Source organism: Eupeodes corollae, chromosome 3, assembly GCF_945859685.1.
Source record: "Eupeodes corollae chromosome 3, idEupCoro1.1, whole genome shotgun sequence".
Classification (NCBI taxonomy): Eukaryota; Metazoa; Arthropoda; class Insecta; order Diptera; family Syrphidae; genus Eupeodes; species Eupeodes corollae.
In genome coordinates, this window is record NC_079149.1 from 96294934 (window position 1) to 96316917 (window position 21984).

Here is a 21984-nt window from a genome sequence, read left to right on the forward strand (position 1 = left end):
AAAATGAATATGAAAAGCTGAAGGCATTAATGTTAGCGAAGCATGTAAATGGACAAGACATTTTAGACAGGAGATCAATAATAAAAATGATAAAGAGTGTCGGAGACAGATTACAGCGCTGAGACACACCAGCATTTATTTTTTTGTTGCTCTGACTTGAATCCATCCAATACTACTTGAATTGAACGAACTGAAAAATAATTTCTAATCCAACGAAGCAGGGAATCGTCATGCTTTTTCGATAAGAGTACCTGATGTCAATCTTGTAAACATAGAAAGAAAGTGTATCTGATGGCTATTTACAAGACTTTGGTTCTTGAGATATTTCTTGATATAATAAAATTAATCACCGTTTTATTGTAGTACTCTTGGCATTATGGTTATTGCATTGGATTGTGTAAATGGAAGATCGATAAATAAAAAGTCAGAAGGTGTGGATGGTATATCCTTGCTTTACTGGAAAAGACTGAGTCGGTTAAAGCATTGCACATTCTTGTAGTGCGGCTAAAGTACGAGTCACTGAAGTCGACAGTACGACCGAAGTTGGGCTCGAGGGTATACTGATGAGCATTTGTGGGGACACGGGTACTAATGTTGAATTTCTTGAGGGGAGGAAAGCAACTCACTATTTCTCCAGATCATAATTCGTTAAAATATCGTTCAATACTGTCTAAAAGACTTAATAAGTGAGTTGCAATACCGGACTTTAGATATGCATTTTACTTAAGCTTTGGGCATATACATTCTTATAGATAAAAGCTAGATCAGAGGGGAAGAAATACTTCTTGCATTACCTTAGAAAACCCAAACATCAAGCTGCAATATTTGAAAACATAGCCAAATTTTTGCATGATCAGAAATTAAGGCAAAAAATACTACAATGTCCCAAAGGTAGTAAAAATGTGTGGTCATTTGTAAAAAACGTACGAAACACCACGTCATCCTCGGTTCCAACGCTCGTCCACAATGACACTCCCTATGTAAGCTCGATTGATAAAGCCAATTTGCTTGCAGCACATTTTGCTGTTAGTTCGACGCTACTGGATAGTGTCATGAGTCCTCCTGTTCTTGAGAGCGTAAATGATTCTATGGGACGAATCTTTTTTCGCACTCGTGCAGTCAAAAGAGTACTGAAAGACCTTGACATACACAAATTCGCTGGCCCGGATAGTATTCCCCCTATTGTTCTGAAGAGGTGTTCTTCAACGCTGGCAAAACCCCTGCGTAAGCTTTTCCATCTGTCCTATTCTACAGGTCTCTTCCCGAGTGGATGGAAAACTGCATTTGTCCAGCCTGTCCCTAAAAAAGGCGAATCCTCCTCTCCCTCAAACTATCGTCCAATTGCACTTACGTCCCTTCTTTCTAAGGTCATGGAAACGCTGATTATTTTTCAGCTTAAGAAATATCTTGAAGAACGGAAGCTTCTTAATGACCGACAGTATGGCTTTCGTAGCAACAGGTCCACTGGTGATCTCATGGCCTATCTCATCGAACAGTGGAACAAATCTTTACATCGTTTTGGAGGAAGTAAGATTATTACACTTGATATTTCAAAAGCATTTGATAGAGTTTGGCACCAAGCTCTCTTATCGAAAATGCGTGCGTTTGATATCGATGAATCTCTTCTTCGTTAGATTAGAAATTACCTTTCTAACCGTTCAATACAAGTTGTATTGGATGGTTTCAAGTCTGAAATTCATAAATTAAATGCTGGTGTACCAAAGGGCTCCGTTTTGTCTCCGACTCTCTTCCTTATATTCATAAACGAACTTTTGTCTGTCACTTCTAATCCATTAAACTGTTTCGTCGACGGCAGTACCCTCAGCTTTTCATATTCGTTTCTGATTCACATCCTTGTTCTTCAGATGTGGAATTTAAACGGCAGCGTATGAAGCAATAAATTCTACTATATTTTTGATTCCCCACTTAACAATGGTGCAAAAGTCAGAATTTAATGAGTTTATCATACATTGCTGTTGAATATCCATATCCGGAGAGCAGGGTTTTGAACTTAAAAATGAATATGAAAAGCTGAAGGCATTAATGTTAGCGAAGCATGTAAATGGACAAGACATTTTAGACAGGAGATCAATAATAAAAATGATAAAGAGTGTCGGAGACAGATTACAGCGCTGAGACACACCAGCATTTATTTTTTTGTTGCTCTGACTTGAATCCATCCAATACTACTTGAATTGAACGAACTGAAAAATAATTTCTAATCCAACGAAGCAGGGAATCGTCATGCTTTTTCGATAAGAGTACCTGATGTCAATCTTGTAAACATAGAAAGAAAGTGTATCTGATGGCTATTTACAAGACTTTGGTTCTTGAGATATTTCTTGATATAATAAAATTAATCACCGTTTTATTGTAGTACTCTTGGCATTATGGTTATTGCATTGGATTGTGTAAATGGAAGATCGATAAATAAAAAGTCAGAAGGTGTGGATGGTATATCCAACGTTGAACTTAGATATTTACCGATGGAGGCAATTGACATTCATACCACACTCTTCAGTAATGCACTGAACAAAGCATACTATCCAGTGCATTGGAAGACCGCTGTGGTTCATCCTCTCCCAAAAAGGGGACAACTCCAACCTGTTAAATTTTCGGTCGATAAGTCTTCTTCCGAGCATCAGCAAAGTTTTTGAGAAGATCTTCAATAGAGCTCTGACTAAGTGGGCTGCGGACAACAAAATAATTCCGAAGAAATAATTCGGGTTCAAGGCGGGTCATGAGCATGACACAATTCATGCTGCGTCTAAACTCGTTTCTGATATCCAATGGAATAAATCAAAATTTGATTTGGGAAAGGCCTTTGACACCGTATGGTTAAAGGGTCTTTACCTAAAACTGAGCAGGCAAACCATTGTTGTATATACTTTATGATATGGTTAACGGTAAAAAGTTTGTTGCCAAAAGTGGCAATGTAACTTATAGCACAACATTCTTAATTAAAAATGCTCTTTAACAGAGAGCGGTGAATTCGCCGATTTACACCAGCGATCTGATAGGTAGTCTAACAAAGGCAATTGCGTACGCAGACGATCTAATTGCGTACAGAACGGCGTGATTTCGACATAGATTCAGACCTTTTGCTAACGGCTGGAAACTGAAAATAAATCTCCAGAAGTCGGAGACAATTCTGCTCCGGACTTCATTGGCTAAGGCCAGGGGAGATGCGTGCAAGAATTGGTGCAAGATGGTCATCGTTGATCTTCACGGGCAGCGATCAGTGAGCAAAAGTGTAGTAAAGTATCTCGGTATCTGGTTAGATCAGTATTTACATTTCTACAGACATATAAATGCTGCTCTGACCAGGGCCAGAGGAGCCTTCGCTCCGACGAAACGGCTGTTTTTTAGCAGTCGGCTTGACCCCAGAGTGAAGGTAATTTGCTACATGGCCCTCATACAGCCCATGATCGTTTATGGTTGTCCTGTGTGGTTCTACGTTGCCCCTTCCCAGATGGAGAAGTTTGGGTGTTCGAGCGGCAGTGTTTACCGGTGTGTACCGGCTTATATCGGACAGCCGAGTCTTCTTATGTGCATTATTATTCCAACGAGGTCCTATACAACGGGGCTCGAATCAACAGAATTGACAATTTCGGGATAGAACTCGTTCGAGGTCACATTGCAAGAGCTATGTCTTCGACCAACAATTTAATTTTCGGGGCGTTCTATCCGAACGACGAGTATTTTAAAAGTGCACGCTTGAGCGTCTTCATTCCACCAGAGGCATTCCTCTTTTTAGACAAATGCGGCCTGATACAGGATAGATTGGCAGTTCCATTAATCTACCACGTCAGACGACGAACCGTGGATAGGCAACTCCTGTACAATCGGTTCAGTAGGGCTGTGTCCGAACGGGACCAAACTGATAGGATGAAGCAGGAGAACCAGTTTTGGTGGCTTCCATCGGCACTTGATAGTGGGTAGTCGGGATGGGGTTTTAAGCCTTGACTGGCTTACATACTTGTTTTTTTTTAGTATAAAAATAGAAAAAATAAAAAATAGTAAAAAACAAAAATTTAAAAAAAAACATGTAATAAAGAAAAAAAAATTATAAACAAAAAATGTTAGATAGTTAGATTTGCTGCTGTTGTTGTTCTAGTTTTAAGTAGTTTACAGGTAGAATAGGAAGTTTAAGTTGGTTTTAAGTTTTATATTAAGGACCTTAGTGTAAGTAGTTTTTAAGTAAAAATAAAGAAAAAGATTTAAATTAGTTTTTTTTTATTTTCTAATAAATACAAAAATAAATAAAATTGAATTATAGTAAAATTGATTTAAGGACCGATAGACATTAAAATTAAGTAGTGTCCTTGGGACCAGTAATTTGTACGTTATGGTTAATTAGGCTAGTTTTTTGAATTGTTGTCTACCTTTAAGATAGTTTTAAGAATGAATTAATAAAAATGAATTCCTGTTTCGAGGAATTGACAATCCTACAAGAGTAATTATTGTCTTGAAAAGTGCTATCAAATTGGCCATTTTTAAAGGCCCGTTTATAGCTATCATCGAAAATTTCGTTTTGAGATTTAAAAGCGAGTAAGAGAGTAAAATTTTTAATGTTTGTTGTCAAAATGAAGCTGATCAGTTGTTAATTGTTTGTACAAACAATACATTATTTAACAAAGAAATCTTTTTTAGTTCATTTTTAAATAATCAATTATCAATTTTTTTTTAATGAACAGCTGATTGTTGACTGAAAGTGTTCTATTTTCTTTGTATTCCCACCTGTCAGTTTTATTTTAATGATCATCTCAAACCGCGAATGTTTCGTTCCAAGCAGGAAACTTATGACAGACATTTTAAATGACTGCTATAATTAACCTGTCTAAAAAATCTAATTATTGGTTTCAAATGATGAAAACAAACGAAAGCTATAGCTTGTCTCTTAGTAATTATCCAAAATTATACCTCAATCTTCAAGACTCTTTCAATTTCAAAAATGTTTTTAGACCTCGCATGTGATGCAAAAAGATTATAAATCTTTTTAAAAAATGCCCATTTATTTTGTTTATCTGAAACTGCATCAAAAATTTGAACAATAAGTTTTCACAATGTGAGTTCTTAAAATAATTAAAAAGGGAATAAACGTCATTCCAAAAAACGAAGAATTTGACGTTTCTGAACAGAGAGAGAAGAGAGAGACAGACAGAGAAGCTCTATTGTCATGCAGTATCGCTAAAGATATAACGGTTTTTTTTTGAAACATCACACATGTCATACAATACATAGTAGACACGTGCACAGCAAATTGACATTGTGTTGCAGCAGAAACTAATTTAATTCTCATAAATATTTAACAAACTTTATCTTATCTTCAACAAATTCTCTTATTTCAAAGATATTTCCCCCGTTAATCCTTATCCTTGCTCTTATATAAACTTTTAAACTAAAACTTAAATTCAAAACTCGTGGAAATCCACAAACATGATAATACCGGTAATTGTAATATACAGTTATAAATTTCTTGCAATACCAACTAACCAACCAACCAACTAGTGAATTTCAAATCGAATAGAGTACTCACGGAAAAGTATTTACTTTGCTAGCAAAAATTTAACTATGGCTTCCTTCGTGATAGTAGATGGTAGATGGCAGTAGTAGGAGGTTCTGCATCCTATAAATTCCCACCCCAATCTGAAAAAAGCCCTTAAGTCACATGTGTGTGTTACACACTTAAACTTGCCACGAATTAAGTGTGAGAAACATTTTGGAGAACTTTTTCCTGTGCGCAACAAATTTTCACGTAAATCTCATTTCGAGGAACTAAATTCATGATGTGTGATGCAACAAAGAATGTCGAAGAGTCGGTGTGTAAACTATAAATGAGAGATAGGGACAGGGCCAGAGACAGGGAAAGGAAACGAAACGAAAAGCGATGAAACGGTATTGTAGGGGTATAAACTTACACTGAAAGTTTCCAATTCACTTTTGTCGACAGCAGTAGTAACGGTGGCGGACAAAGTTGTTGCGGCATTGGTAGCGGTGGTGGTGGCGTTTTGGTTGGCAGAGGCAGTGGTAGTGGTTGTGGTGCCAACAATGCCTCCATGCACCGTCGTCGTCGTCACAGCCGCTGCCACTGCCGCCGCCGTCATCGTAGTCGTTGAGGAAGACGTGGTAGAGCTGGAGCAAGAGATGATGATTGGACTGGCAGAACTGGATATCTGTTTCAGTACTCCAATGCTGAGTAGATTGTTGCAATATTGCTGCGTAAGAATGTTCAGTTCGTGTTCATTAAGCGAGGGACCATTTGCTTGAAATGATGAGATGAGCCACTTCATTAGCATTTGCCCTGTGAAATGAGAAATTTCAATTGGATTGTAATTATTTACTGTTTTTATAATTTTGTACAAATTTTGTTTTCTTATTGCTTAAAGAAAAGTTTTTCGATTTGATAAATTATATGGAGAGTCGAGTTGACTTAAAAGAATTAGCATTTGGAAAAGAATGGTTTTTATATTTTGAGTGAATTTTCATCTTTGGTGCAATATTGATTGGGGAAGAATTAAGAGTTCTGTAATTTTGATCTTAAATCGATAGACATTGATTTCCATTGGTGCAGACTACAAAAGTAGTTTTTATGAGATAAAATGGTTGATTTAGCTTCATTTTCTAGATTAGGTCTCTAGGGACTATTAAAAGAGTTTGTTTAGTGAAGTTTAGGGAACTCCTTTACAAAAAAAATTTGAAATTATAAGAATTCGTTTGTCTTGTATTTTCATTGTTAAAACAAATTTTAAAAGTGAACAAAGTTTAGAAGACACCGATTCTCTGGTACAATTTTCCCTTGACCGTTAGCTGTCAAAACGTTTTACCTCACGAGTGCTTAGAGTGGAAGTGAAAACGGAAAGAGTAGTCGAAATAAAAGAAGAATAAAAGTGGCAGCTTGTGCCTTGTTTTCGTTGAAATTATTTTGAAGTGAAATGAAGTTTTTCGAAAAAAAATGTGTAATAAATTTGCCGGAACTATACCTAAGGGTGGTTAAATTTTGAATTACCCAAAATATCTCACGAACAAATAACGCTAGCGTGTTGAATAAAATTTTATATTATATATTGTAACGTGATATCAAACTAGTATAATTTCGGAAACAATTCCAACAAACGTTTTTTTGTATAAATCAAAAATAAAGGGTGATTGTTTTGAGGTTAGGATTTTCATGCATTAGTATTTGACAGATAACGCGGGATTTCAGACATGGTGTCAAAGAGAAAGATGCTCAGTATGCTTTGACATTTCATCATGAATAGACTTACTAACTTCAAAATCATTGAATTTTGTTTCCAAAATCAGTGTTCGGTTCGAAATGTGTTTCGCGCTTTACGTCCGATTTATGGTCTACATAATCGACCAAGTGAGCAAACAATTAATGCGATTGTGACCAAGTTTCGCACTCAGTTTACTTTATTGGACATTAAACCAACCACACGAATGCGTACAGTGCGTACAGAAGAGAATATTGCGTCTGTTTCTGAGAGTGTTGCTGAAGACCGTGAAATGTCGATTCGTCGCCGTTCGCAGCAATTGGGTTTGTGTTATTCGACCACATGGAAGATTTTACGCAAAGATCTTGGTGTAAAATCGTATAAAATACAGCTCGTGCAAGAACTGAAGCCGAACGATCTGCCACAACGTCGAATTTTCAGTGAATGGGCCCTAGAAAAGTTGGCAGAAAATCCGCTCTTTTATCGACAAATTTTGTTCAGCGATGAGGCTCATTTCTGGTTGAATGGCTATGTAAATAAGCAAAATTTCCGCATTTGAAGTGAAGAGTAACCAGAAGCCGTTCAAGAACTGCCCATGCATCCCGAAAAATGCAATGTTTGGTGTGGTTTGTACGCTGGTGGAATCATTGGACCGTATTTTTTCAAAGATGCTGTTGGACGCAACGTTACGGTGAATGGCGATCGCTATCGTTCAATGCTAACAAACTTTTTGTTGCCAAAAATGGAAGAACTGAACTTGGTTGACATGTGGTTTCAACAAGATGGCGCTACATGCCACACAGCTCGCGATTCTATGGCCATTTTGAGGGAAAACTTCGGAGAACAATTCATCTCAAGGAATGGACCGGTAAGTTGGCCACCAAGATCATGCGATTTGACGCCTTTAGACTATTTTTTGTGGGTCTACGTCGAGTCTAAAGTCTACACAAATAAGCCAGCAACTATTCCAGCTTTGGAAGACAACATATCCGAAGAAATTCGGGTTATTCCGGCCGAAATGGTCGAAAAAGTTACCCAAAATTGGACTTTCCGAATGGAACACCTAAGACGCAGCCGCGGTCAACATTTAAATGAAATTATGTTCAAAAAGTAAATGTCATGGACCAATCTAACGTTTCAAATAAAGAATCGATGAGATTTTGCAAATTGTATGCGTTTTTTTTTTCTAAAAAAAGTTCTCAAGCTCTTAAAAAATCACCGTTTACTAAAAAATATTTGTCACCTCGAATCTTTTACGAACAAAAATTGATTTTATCTCCAATATATTTGAAATCTGGTAAAATGTTGAGGAAAATCGAATTAACAGTTTTTTTTTTATAAAAAAATAAAAACCTAAAAATAAAACAATACTAAAGCTTAGTACAAATTTACTTTCGACTCAAATATCTTTTCAAAAATTAAAAATATTGGCTTCAAACTAAGCCTTTTCACAGAAAATATTGTTTTCGACGTTCTGTGATTTTTTTTTAAATCCAACAGTCAGTTTCGTCATACAAAAATAAAATCTCCAAAAAAGTACGCAAATTTGGTAACAACTGATGTTCGGTTCTCGATGTCTAGTGAACAATAGAAGATTTTGACTTTAAATTAGTTTCATTTATTATATTTTTATTTGTTTATATAAGAAATAAACACTTTTAAGGAATTTTACTAAAAATTGGTAAAAATTGTTTTTGACTAAAAATCTCGTTTACAAAAATAGATTTTAAAAACAAACTATTTCATCAAATGCAAAATATTGTTGGTAATTTTTAAATTTAATTCAATTGACAACTTTTTTAACAAACCACGAAAACCTAAAAACCTTTTTAGCAAGACAAATGGACAGACAGAACGGGAAGTTGTCAGTTTGGGTCGCATCCCATTGGTATGGTTCAATTATTTATGGTATAAAATATGAGACAACGATGACGCTAAGGCATAATTGAGGTTATATGCCGTTTATGTGCCGAATTATGGCAACCTGTAGAACTTTAACTGTTGCTGGCTTAAAGAAGTATACAAATCACATGATCTACACACGCTAATTGACATCGTCACCACGTGAATTTGTCGCTCAAAGGAGCCATTGTTTCGTTAGCAGCAATCATTTCTACAGTAAGATCTATACGAGCAGGCATATGTGTTTTCACATCACCTACAGTCGCAGTTTGCTCAAATTTTTGCACAATTTTTTTTAATCGTACGCCCATTTGCACGATTAAATTGACCGAAAAAATCACGAAGTTCACGATATGCATTTTGATTCCAACGCCCATTTTTGTAATCAGCCCGAATAACATAAACGCGTTGCTCGATTGTATATCTTTCCATGATTCAAATTGAGTTAGTCTGAAATTGAGAAAAGTCAAATGAAATGCAGAAAATAAATTGACTTTTAGGTATGGTTTACAAAATTTAACCACCCTTTACTTAACAAAGATTTTCAAAAATCTGATATTAACCCCAAAATTACGAAGGGCCGTCTATCTGGATTTTCCATAAAAGAATTTCGAAAACTATCCCATGAACAAACGGTTCAAAACGAATTACCTCACAATTACGGTAAGGCACGAATGGCTGGAGAAGATTGGCCTCACAACTTTCTGAAATCGAACACAACGATGTATTAAGAAATTCCGAAGCAACATTTGTGCCTCGAGCTCTGGGGTTTAACCTTTATGCTATGGGAAATTTGTTTTAAGTGCTGGAAGAGTGCATTAGAAAATGTATTCAATGTGGACAAAACATGAATCACAACGATCATAAGGAGTCTCTGAAAAATTGTGGCAAAAAAAGGGAGGAAACAAGTTCGATCACTTTGATCATCACGGCTAAGACAGCTCTTACGGTAGAACAGTAACGCACTATTAGGTTGGATCACTGTTCGTTAAGGTCTATTTAAGCTCTGCCACAATGTCAGTTGCAATAAACGGTTTTCAAAGGTTTGGGATATGGCCGGATAATCCCAATATAGTCAAACTAGGGACATGCATATGAAGAAGATCTTCCGATTGCTGACAAAACCACCTTTGCGATCTTGTTAATTCCAAACCCTATTTCGGGAACGAACTGTTCTACAATGTCTCCTCAAAAATCCACCAATCAAAAGTAATAGATGGATCGATATCGTTCATAGTTCATAAAGCCCAGACCACAATGACTTATTTTCAAAAATATTCTATCTGCTAAGTTTAGGGCTGACGCGAACTATAAAGGTACTTCTGCTAAAAAATGGAACATTTTTGTTTGAAGTTTGATATTTGCCCATACGACTGCTTAATGCTTATGAATATTACAATGACTTATGGCTTTAAAATCTATAAAATTCTCTTTACCAAAACCATAATGGTTTGTTAGAATAATGCTTAAATGAATTATTATATATATTTACATGACTGGAAGCATTTTGATTGTAACAATAATCAACAAAACATCATTTTTGGAACCACTGAAACACTTACAAATTCGAATTACAAAATATTAAACACATTGGCGGTCACCAAATTCTATCAAGCCACACACAATTGTGTCCAAAGAGCATCAGCAATCATTTCATGACCATTCTGTTGGCTTGTGGGCAATTTAAAGTGCAAATTTCCAATCGAAAATATCAATAAACCACGTCGATTTATTGAATTCGCGTTAACCTATACCTTTACCTATACTTGAATGCCTTTTGTGACACAGAAAATTACTACCTGGTCAGGTAGTAGGTGGACGACTGCAATGGGCCGAATGGGTGAAGCCCTTCGAATTCTACATAACTATGTCTAAATAGGGCTAGAAGGTTGTTGTGCGTGTAAAATTTTAGATGAAATTCGGTGTTCCGTCCAGCCTACACGTTTTATACGTTCTTTGCAAATTTCAAACGTGGCATACACCTGCTTGGCTGCCTACAAACTCACACAACACCATCCATCTAACGGTACTTATCAAATAACATTCATTCAATTAAATTGCAATCTTTATAGAGGTATAGAATTGGGGATGAAAGCCTTATATGTGCTGCAACTTCAACGCACATATCGGCATCAGGTGTGGCTCTCAAAAGTGAAGGTATAGAATAGAAAGTAGATATGTTTATTGACGGCCGGACGGACAGACGGCCAACCGGCCTGGCGGAGCAGCCGTTGATGGTGATGGGTGATGCCGATGTTCATTTAATATAATTGAACGCATTTCGGTTTGCCTCGAATATGAAGCTAAATCTGTTTTTGAATCTCTGTCAAATTGAATGGGCACGCGGTGGCTTTGTGGATGGACATGTGCCAATGCAATGCGATTGATTGCATTTTGGTGGTTTACCAAAAAATTGAACAGGGGTCTAAAGTTCTGAAGCTGATGCAGATGGTGAACCTGCAGCCGCCCCAACAACACAATATGAAATGGAGCATACCTACATATGTGTCGAGAAATGGGGTACCGGTAAAGGTATTTGTATACGACCAACTGACGAAAAGGTACACAGTCAGGTTCTGGTTTGGGTCTGGTCAGGGCCAACGAAACAATATCAGTTGAAAATACCTCTGCATGTAGTTATTTCCACTCACCGCCCGCGATTGTCCTGAAGGGCTTATTCTATGCCGAAATGAAATTGTTGAAATTTATTTACTTCGCATTTAAAACGTGCTCATAGCTTGTATAGTTTTAAAAGATACGAGTACTGTATCGCCTAAGCACTATGTAGCGAGTTCGTGTTTTCGTGGTAAATTGCTCGAAATGATTATATGAGAGTATGCGAGGACATACAGGCAGGAGTAAGTAGGAAAGTCATTGCCAGAGGTTCACTTCTAGAACCATTACCATCACCATCACCAATGTGATGAAAACATTGCTGCATTAGGCGAAATTTTATAAAGGGTATATACCCGACTCGTAAACATATTTATTTTATGGTGGGGTGCCATTTGTAAGGTTTTACATACTAACCACAGTCAATTTTGTATAATAGCGGTGAAGGTTGATTTGGTTTCTAATTGATGGAATTGAAATTAAGTTTCCTAGCTAACAAATTGAATTGGATTTTAAATTTTAGGGAAATTTTTCAGGTCGAGGCTTTTAAAATAACCTCAATGACAAAGATATACGTCATATTGGATGACTTCAGATTTACAAAAGAAATATTTACAGAAAAATGTTTAAAAATGTTTGCATTCTATTCAAATTCGCAACTTTAACTACATTTTTGTGAAATGTTTTTGGAATCAACTTTTTAAGTGAAGTCTTCAGGAATTTTTTGAAAATTATCTTTTGTGGTAATAGATTAGGTATCGATTTAAAAAAAGGTTGGAAATAAGTCGTGTTCTTATTATCATTTCAGGAAACTCTTTGTTTCATAAATGATCCAAAACTAAATGTTATTTTTTAAGCATTTCATAGAATGATATTATTGGACAAAATCTTCGACTTGATCTTCGATTTGATCAGTATAATTTCTATAAATAGAGATTTGTCAACTTCGGGCTGTTTTTTGATATTTTCAACTGAAAGCAATTGTTTTGTCTTCTTCGTTAGGCATATTTGTTCTTTCTGAACTAAGGAAATTTCGAATTATGGTTAAAAATAAAGTTTTTAAAATTATTTGTTGATTAGAAACTCTATTCAAAATATTATTTTTTTGCAATCTGTAGTTCAAGGCCTGTTGCCTTTTCTCCTGCTACCAACACAGAGAAGGGAGTATTGGCATATAGGAAGGTAGCGATACCTAATTCCAATAGTGGCAGAGTTGTGAAGAATGGTCCTACCACTACTACTGAGAGTACATCCAGAAATGGAAAGAGAAACTCTCGAAAAGCCTATGTAAACAAAGGAGGTGCGAGAATTCTGAGGGACTCTCGTGAATCATTGGAGGCTGGAAGGACACTGCAGCAAACCGCTTGCGTTGAATGGGCATGGACCGGGAAAGACTTCATGCCTAAAAGAGAAATGTCTCTTAAGGTTGCCATACCGACACCAAAGCGGCACAACACCAGCACTCCTCTTAATCCCATCAAAAAACAAGCCCGTTTCAGTGCCGTCACGAAGGCAAAGTCGTGGTTGCGTTATTGACGGGAGCGATGATGATGGCACAATATCGGCTGATCTTTGGCAGCTGGTGAAGGTAAAGCTCTCGGGTAGCTTTTTAGCATTTTCGTAAACGATAGGCGTTGGCATCAGGGTCATGTAAAACTCATTGTTTGTGGCGATCAGAGGTCTTGTGACTTGTGCAAGCTAGCTTTCAGCCGGTTAGGTGAAGTTTGGCCAGCCGGAACTTTTTGCGATAAAAGAAGTCTTGTCCTGGCTTAAAGAAAATATAATATCAACATCTGATAGCGGTATCTTCTCAGATATTCAGGCCGCTATCCAATCTCTGGGCTCTGTCTCTACAAACTCCCATAACTGTTGATTATCTCTAATGGAGATGGCACAACAGTTTAATATTCACCTTTTCCTAAAGACATTCCGTGTAACTGTAAGGCAGATGAACTCGTCAGGAACGGTGGAGTGTAGCCCATCCTACCACGTTTGGCTCATACTGGCATACCAATGGCTACTTGTTAACTGTTGCTAATGCAAGACGCTATGAAGAAGGGTAGAACAATATCACGACGTGTCCGTTCAAAAAAAACATCTGGTCAAAACTAGATTTAAAGCGATCACGGTGCTTGCTATCTCTAAGCAAATCGCATATAAGCTCGATAATAGGTGTCATAACCGGACACTGTCTAATAGCAAAGCACGCCACGAGACTAGGCGTATTCTCAAATGACTTTGGCAGAAGCTGTATGGACGAAGAAGAGGAGGAACCAGTTCTTCACCTTCTCTGTACATGCCCCCTAGCTCAAAAATGCAAGGATTCCCTAGGAGATCTAAACAATCTCAATCTTGTTAGCATAATCAGCCTCTCACGTTTCGTAAGGGACTCAAACGGTTCTATTGAGCTTAGGAGGAAGCCTAAAGATTCATTTGGTATGACAATGGGCCATTAAACCTTACCTTACCTAGTTATCTTGAATGCAAAATGTAGAAACTTAACTTACTGTAGTAAACTTTTTAGAAAACGTGCGCACTCTGACACACAAACCTACATACCTCAGAACAAGTTTCTAAAACAAAGAATAGCGATTTTGAAATGCAGGAAGTTTTAAAAAATGCTGATTAAGCAAAAATAGACGATTTCTTGAGATCTTTTGAGACGACTGCCTTAAATCAAAAGCTCTTTAACAAAAACTAAAAGATAATCAAAGAACCGTGTATCCGAATTAGTTCAGGCGACCCTGAAATATGAAGACTTATTTTTCGATGATTGAAATGCAATTGCAATTCAAATCGGAGGTCGCCTCTGATTAACGAAGAAAGCAGAAAACAATTATTTTGTTGAAAACAAGTTCATACATACCGCGCTTGCTGTTCCCAAATTTGTAAATAAAGTTCGTTAGGCTGGTGAGGCTAGTGAGCAAAACTCAAAGGCCCCATCATTAGTACCTTATCTACCTTAACAGCTCAACATTTTACGAATTAGTTGGAGGCAAATTCTTAACGGATTATTTACTTAGAAGGTATAGCAATTTCTGCTTTTTCTTTTGAAAAGCTATTGTAAAATAATGTATCGATATCAGAAATGATTTTCGACAAAAGAGAATTTTAGAATAACGAAACCATCGGTTTTGTTTTGTTTAAAATTAAAAATAAACAACAACTTAATGGCCAAAGGATTAGTTTTAAGCCCCATGTGAAAAGTTTTCCACTTTCCAAATTTTGTGAAACACTTTGCACTTTTACTTTGCGGGATGTTGTTTGTTTGCAAAGTTGTAGAGTGAAAAGTTTTTGGTGAAATTGGTCCCAGATCTTATAACTGCGCAGGTTTTGAAAGAAATGTCTTCAACAGCCTTAAATAAGCGCATGCCGTAAACTGCAGATATGTATCATTGGAAAATTGAAGAGGTCAGTGTAATATCTAAACAAAGTAAGGCACCAACTCAAGTAACATCTTACAGACGGAATATTTTATACAAATCATGATAAAAGTTTTCGAAAAACTGCTACTAAAAAAGCATCTTTGCAGGTAGGTTGCCTTTAATTATTGAACCAAGTTGGAGCATAGACCTGCACGACGTAAGTTGCTAACACTATTAAACTTTGCGTAGGAGTTGATGTTCCGATATACAGACGAAGAATACGATTAGCTTTAGTGAGCCACCTAGCATGGGACATCTTTCCGGGAGACTTATCAGCTAGGTCATCGGGACAACTTCCGATCAAAACTGCTGAAACGATCCTAAATAAATAATGTTTTTCAGAACTAAGGTTCTCCGTGTCCATTACCGGCAGCGACTCTCCTGGAATGCTTTTAAATTTAACGATAGACGTTTTTTCGCAATTTTCCGAATTCTTTCCAATCACTCCTGAAAATGTTATTGGTCCCAAAGTTACGCCATCAATAAGGAAAATAAATGACGGAATGGCAGATCATTCATACGTAACATGCAAACTTTCCAATATAATGATCTTTTTAATCTTTTTTCCAACAGGCGCATGATTCCTCCAATTTTTCCAACATTGACATTGGTACCATCACATCCAATAGCTACTAAATTTTCCATTGAAATGTTTTGTGTCAGGAAATAGTTAAAAAAACGCTTGTTCAACACATTTAGCAGAAACTGATGTTGGAGAAATGTAACCTTAGTATTTTGACTCTGGTTCGCTTATTAGTGAAATATGTTCTTCGATCACTTGTTCGTGGTAATACTTTTCATTTCTTTTCCGGTTGAATAAAGTTTTGTCCTTTCCACCGTCGAAATATAAAGCACTGATCTCAGAAACAGATTCTTTATTTTGAACACTTTCTCTTGCCTTTTTTCGCTCCCTTCTTAGTTTTATCAATAATGGGTAATTTAGATTCCTGTAGGATAACAGAAGCAATGCCAGCTGCCGCTCTGACTAATACCCCATAACGGCCGCAGCTTTGAGATAACGCGGAGTAATTCAGTGTTACGGATTGTTGTTTTTTTCCTTTTCTTTGGAGTCGTCAACTGTAAAAATATCTTCGCTATCTGAATCTTCACATGAATCCGACGGTGCTTCTGGTGGACTATTGTTATGAACAGAAGCAGAAATACTTTTAGACGTTTTCGCAAGGCCAGTTGCTGATGTTTCTCTATCTATTTTTCTTTTCAAACGTTTCTGATTATTTTTTGTAGCGAGTAAATCTGTGTTCCCAATTATCATTTTCCTTTTGGTTCTTTGATCACTTAGAAAACTTCTTTAATTTAGTGGTACCTTTCTCTCTTTTGGACAGTTGCATTTCGAAAAATCAGAGCATTTACAAGAATGAAATGTCGAATAAAACTTTGCTAGCAGAAACAAATTCCTCTAGCTTCTTTTTTGAAATGTTGGGATGGAACTTAAGGAGGTTTTTACACTTATCATGATAAGATTTTATCATTTGTAGTGATCTCGTAGTTGAAACAACCGGTAGTGATGCCTGTTTCCAAACAAATTCGATTTTTTCACACACTATCAGCGTTGCCACAATGTTACAAGTGTAACAAAAGTGTTACACTTTTCTTTGATTTTATTTTTTTGTTACAATGTTACTTTTTTTTCCTATTTGTTACACTTTTTTCGATAAATTATTTTATTCAATTTTTTTCAATTTATACTTTATTTTAAAGTTGAATTGGCAGCACTTTTCTTATCTGCGGATTGTATTTCATATGACTGACAGATTCTTTGCTAGTATTCAGTGTTGAAGTAAACTTGAACAACCACCAATTGAAAACTGTGTGCACTTATCACACATACTATCGCAAAACTCATAAATTAGCTGTTTTCCGACGTTTTTATACAAAACGAAATGAAAGATGAAGATTTGTCTTTATATACATACATAGATAATTTTTGGTCTAATGCCATTTCTGTCTCGTCTTGTCAGTGTTTTGTAAATACAAATAATAAATAATTTTGTTGTGTTGTGATTTGCGCTTGTCTCGCTTCTTTTTGGGGATTTAACTTTTTAGTGTTCAACAATGGATAAGTAAGTTAATTAAAAACTAAATTATTTTTTTGTTAAATAATAAATATTGATTTCAAGGTTTATAATAAGAACAAAACGACCGTCTGAAAGCACAAATAGCCACACTGTGTCAAATGCAAATGCAAACAAATGTGTTCAAAAATCCCAAAGAGAAGTCACAATCACAACAAGTGAAAGTGAGTCCTTTGAAGAATCGGATGAAAAGTAATGTTTTATTGAAGATGCTAAACCATTAAGAACAATAATTTCTAATTAAAACAATTTCAGTGATGTGATGAACTCGCCGCCAACAACTTTGAAAAAAGATAGAGTTTTCAGGCCAATATGGAAAGATATTTTTTCTTGGTTAGATGAACGAGATGGAATCGGTTTTTGTGTTTATTGCAATAAGTCCATGGTAAACTATATAACTCATATTAAACGCCACAGTACGTCCGTTCTTCACAAGAAAAACGTCGAGGCCAAACGAAATCAAGCCAGCATAGAAACACTACTTGCTGCAAATGAAGAAAGCAGTTTGACGAGCAAAACCAAATTTGCTGAGTACTGTCTTGTGATGTTTTGTATTGTCCACCACCTCCCGATGTCAGTTTTGGATACATTGCCCGCAGTGTTAAGAAAATGCTTCCCAGACTCCCTGATTGCCAAGAATATAAAATGCGGACGAACCAAGGCCACTAAGATTGTAAAAAATCATTTTTCGGTCGAGGCAAAAGGAAATTTGGTAGATGTCCTTAAGAAAACCTCGTTTTCTTTGATAGCGGATGAAACCACGGACGTAAGTAGTGAAAAAGCTCTTGCGTTAGTCGCCAGGTTTTACTGCAAAAAAGAAAAAAGGACTTGCGACAAATTTTTTGGACTTTTGAAGCTGGAGCGGTCAGATGCTGAATCCATCTTTAATTGTATCAAAGACCATTTAAATAACTTAAAAATACCCATTGCAAATATAATCGGCCTTGCCACAGACAATGCATCGGTAATGGCTGGGGAATTTAGGGGCCTATGCGCAAAGTTCAAAAGCTATAATACCGATATTTTTTTCATTCGATGTGTCTGTCATTCTTTGCACTTATGTGCCTCAAGCGCATGTAAGAAACTTCCAGTGGAAATTGAAAGATTGGCTCGTGATATTTATAATTTTTTTTCGCATAGTCCTAAGAGAATTTTCGAATTTAAAGAATTTCAGGATTATGTTGGAATTAAAAACCATAAGATTTTAAGATTGTCCGGAACGCGGTGGTTGTCACTTAAGCAAGTAGTAGATAGAATTCTAAGCCAGTGGTCCGCACTTCAGCTGTTTTTTCTTTCTTCAGCTGCAGAGGATGGTTTAAACATTTCTAAGGAAATTGCAGAGCAAATTGCAAGCCCAAGCTATAAAATGTATTTCTATTTTCTTTCGCATATACTTGACATTGTTAAAATAATGAACGTTGAATTCCAGGCAGAAGGTTTTCGTTTGCATAAAATATATAACACCTTTGAAGACAACCTTAAGTTGATACTTTCTTTTTTTATTAAAAAAAACATTATTTTGAATACTAAAAACATATCTGAAATAGATATTTCTGATATTTCCAATTATTTACCATTAAATGAGGTTTATATAGGTGCAAATGCAGAAACATATATAAAAGATAAAGATTTAAGCGATGAAGAAAACAGAAATATTAAAACAAAAATGCTCGAGTTTTATGTGGAACTATGTTTACAGATTAAAAAAAGATTTAATTTTAACGATGAAGCATTACAAAACATTTCACTGGTAGATCCAGAAAAAATAAGTAGTGAACATAATTCCATTTTACCTTTACTGAATTCATTTCCAAATTTGTATAAGTCTGAGCAAAAAGAAAAAATATGTACAGAGTTTAGAAAACTTCAGATACAAAAAAACTTAAAGTTTACGGAAGACATTGAACTATTTTGGGGGTATGTCGGTTCATTAAAAAATGCCCAAAAAGAAAATCTTTTTGAAAATTTGACGGAATTTGTTTCTAAAATTTTAAGTTTACCGCATAGCTCTGCGGCAGCTGAACGCGTTTTTTCAGAACTGAATTTAATAAAAAATGACCTAACTAATAGGTATCATTTGAACACAATTGAAGCAATAATGTTTGCAAAGCAAATTAAAGAACAGTTTTCTTAAATACGTGCTATTAACCAGGTACCTTCCTTTAAAAGTAAGGAAAATAAATGTGAATTCTTTTTTAATAATATTTATTTATTTATTATTTTATGTATAACTTAAGTATATTAAAATCAAAACTGTGATTAATCAATAAAAACTAATGTTCCTAATAAAAGATTTTTTTTAGTCAAAAATCAACTTTGAGTTTTTTATTTGTTACACTTTTTTCGGGTTTGTTACACTTTTTTAAAAATTTTGTTACACTTTTGAGAAGGCCTGCGGCAACGCTGCACACTATATCACTTATTTCCTTGAACGTTTGTTCCTTTTTATTAATTTTCAAATTGTACCTGTTTCATTCATAACATTTCATTACCTCTTCGTAAGTGGGCAGTAAATTATTCGTAAAATCATAAGTCTCGCCAAATATAAGACATTTGAAAGCTTTTCTAGTACGTTCCGTTACGACTGATTTAATTCAAAGAAATTTTTAAAACTTAGCTACAATTTTGCGACTACACTGAAGATGAAGAACCTTAATGAATGCCATGTTACTGTGTTTTTCTAAAATTTGGGTATCGGCCTACTTTGATTTTTGTTTTGAATAAAGTTCAACTAACGAAATGAACCCAACAGAAAGTCAAAGCCACCTCATTTAAAAATTAAAAAAATTGAAAAACAAAAAAAATCAATCATGGTTAATAAGTTGCAAACGTTAAACCTTTAAAGATAAATTGGAGGCAGATAAAGTCAACCCATTTCAAAAATATTTTTCATATGTGCTAAGGATACTATATGGCCAATTTTTAGTGCTATTAGAACTCTCAATTATCAAAAATAACTTCTTGACCCACCCTATTGTCTATATTCTTAGATGTAGCTGAAGCCTTTGAAAAGGATTGGTACTTGGAATCTTAACAGGCAGTACTACAAAACACTGAAATTATATGTTATAAACCGAGTCTTCGGAGTACGGTATAATACAAATTACTTGGAACTAAAGAAAATCGAAGTTGGTGTACCACAAGGAAGTGTGCTAGGTCCAATAATTTATCTTTTATATACAAGAGATACTCCACTGCTACAAGAGATACACATGCTAAGCTTTAGTAGAAAGAGGAAATCAAACATATAAGAGATGAGCTTAACTTTAAGTAAAGAAGAATGAATTGGTTAAAAGCAAATAAGTGTGTCCTTTCTAGCCAGAACAAACTTATATTCCAAAACAAAGACCTTCGTGGAATAATAAATATAAAAAATAGCAGTCTACACTTGGGTTACAGAGTGGTTAAAAAAACGCCATATATGAAGAAAATCAGGTTCTTCAAAGTCATATCAACATCTGGGGATCGTCTTAAAAGTTCGGAGATTAAGAAGAACCAGGCCTCATGAGTTTACATTTTAAAAGCTTTGGTAAATTATTATAACTACTATATAAAAACTTCTACTAAAATGAATTTTAAATTAAGAATAAAATATCAATTGTGGATCTTATATGGATTGGTCCTGATTAACCAGTGGTTTAAGTGTTTTAAGAGTCATTAGTGTCTTTGGAAAAACAAAATAAAAAAAGGTTTTTCTTTAATGACTGCCGTCATCAATTAACTAAAATCTTTATAAAGCTCTGATAACAATAAGTTTGTTATTATTGTGTAAATTAATTTTTATCAAACTTTTGTTATTACACTCTCTATCGTATCGTTATCATAAAAGTATAACTGTATGTACTTGTTTACTTAATAGGAAGTGTTTTAAAAGCTCAAACCAAAAAACAAAAACTTCCAAACGTTACGTGATTCGAAAATATTACAATAAATAAACTGTCTAGTTTATTTCTTTTTTCTTTAATCATTTTCTCGAAGTCCAATTAATTCCATCAGCTAAAGGATTAGCGACGATATAACTAAGGACTTCATTATCATCTGTTCAACTTAAGACTCACAAATCAACTAGTTGTCTATGTCCATGGACCACCACCTTCGTCTTGTAATACGCTATTAATACAAATACATACGCAAACGTATACCTAAGTGTATAAGAAACAACACACTCACCATCATCATCAGTTATCACCGAAAGTTTATTTTTATCATGGAAGAAGTCCTTGATGGTTGTTCGGTGTAGACCCTTGGTGATTCTTCTAGCTTTTGTCGTCGTCGTCGATGTGCCTCCTCTATTTGCCATCAAAGCCGTGATACCATCAAAAACCATGTCAACTGAAGCCATGCGGAAATTGCAGATAAACCCCCGGGAGTTGGTGGTATTAAGACGAGATATCTGAGAAGGCATGTTACCATCGCAAACGCCACAAGCACAAGCCCGACAACGACGATGACTCCGGCTACGACGACGACGACAAACTACATTCATAGTCGTAATAATATCCCCCGACGACGACGACGAAGGATGCCACCAGCACCACAAGTAACGAATTTTCTTCAAATAGCAATCTATTACAAGGATAACAACTACTTCCTCGGAAGGTGGCATGCGATAAAGCCAAGGAGGAGCAGCAGTAGGAGCTGAAAGAGCAGAAGGATCAGGAGCAGCAGCAGCAGCAGCCAGGTGAAAGTTCAATACATCCCCAGTGATGTTATCGCTTCTACCATCGCCATTGC

The 21984-nt window shown here is 35.8% G+C and overlaps 1 protein-coding gene across 3 annotated transcripts in view; it reads right to left on the minus strand.

The window, feature by feature from the left end:
• Positions 1 to 21984, minus strand: part of LOC129949002 (protein cappuccino) — a 171284-nt gene that overhangs the window by 20194 nt on the left and 129106 nt on the right. For all 3 annotated transcript variants that reach the window (XM_056060185.1, XM_056060186.1, XM_056060184.1), the window contains one exon: positions 5922 to 6304. In XM_056060185.1, the coding sequence (XP_055916160.1) occupies positions 5922 to 6304 (383 nt within the window). The remainder of the gene's footprint in view (positions 1 to 5921; positions 6305 to 21984) is intronic.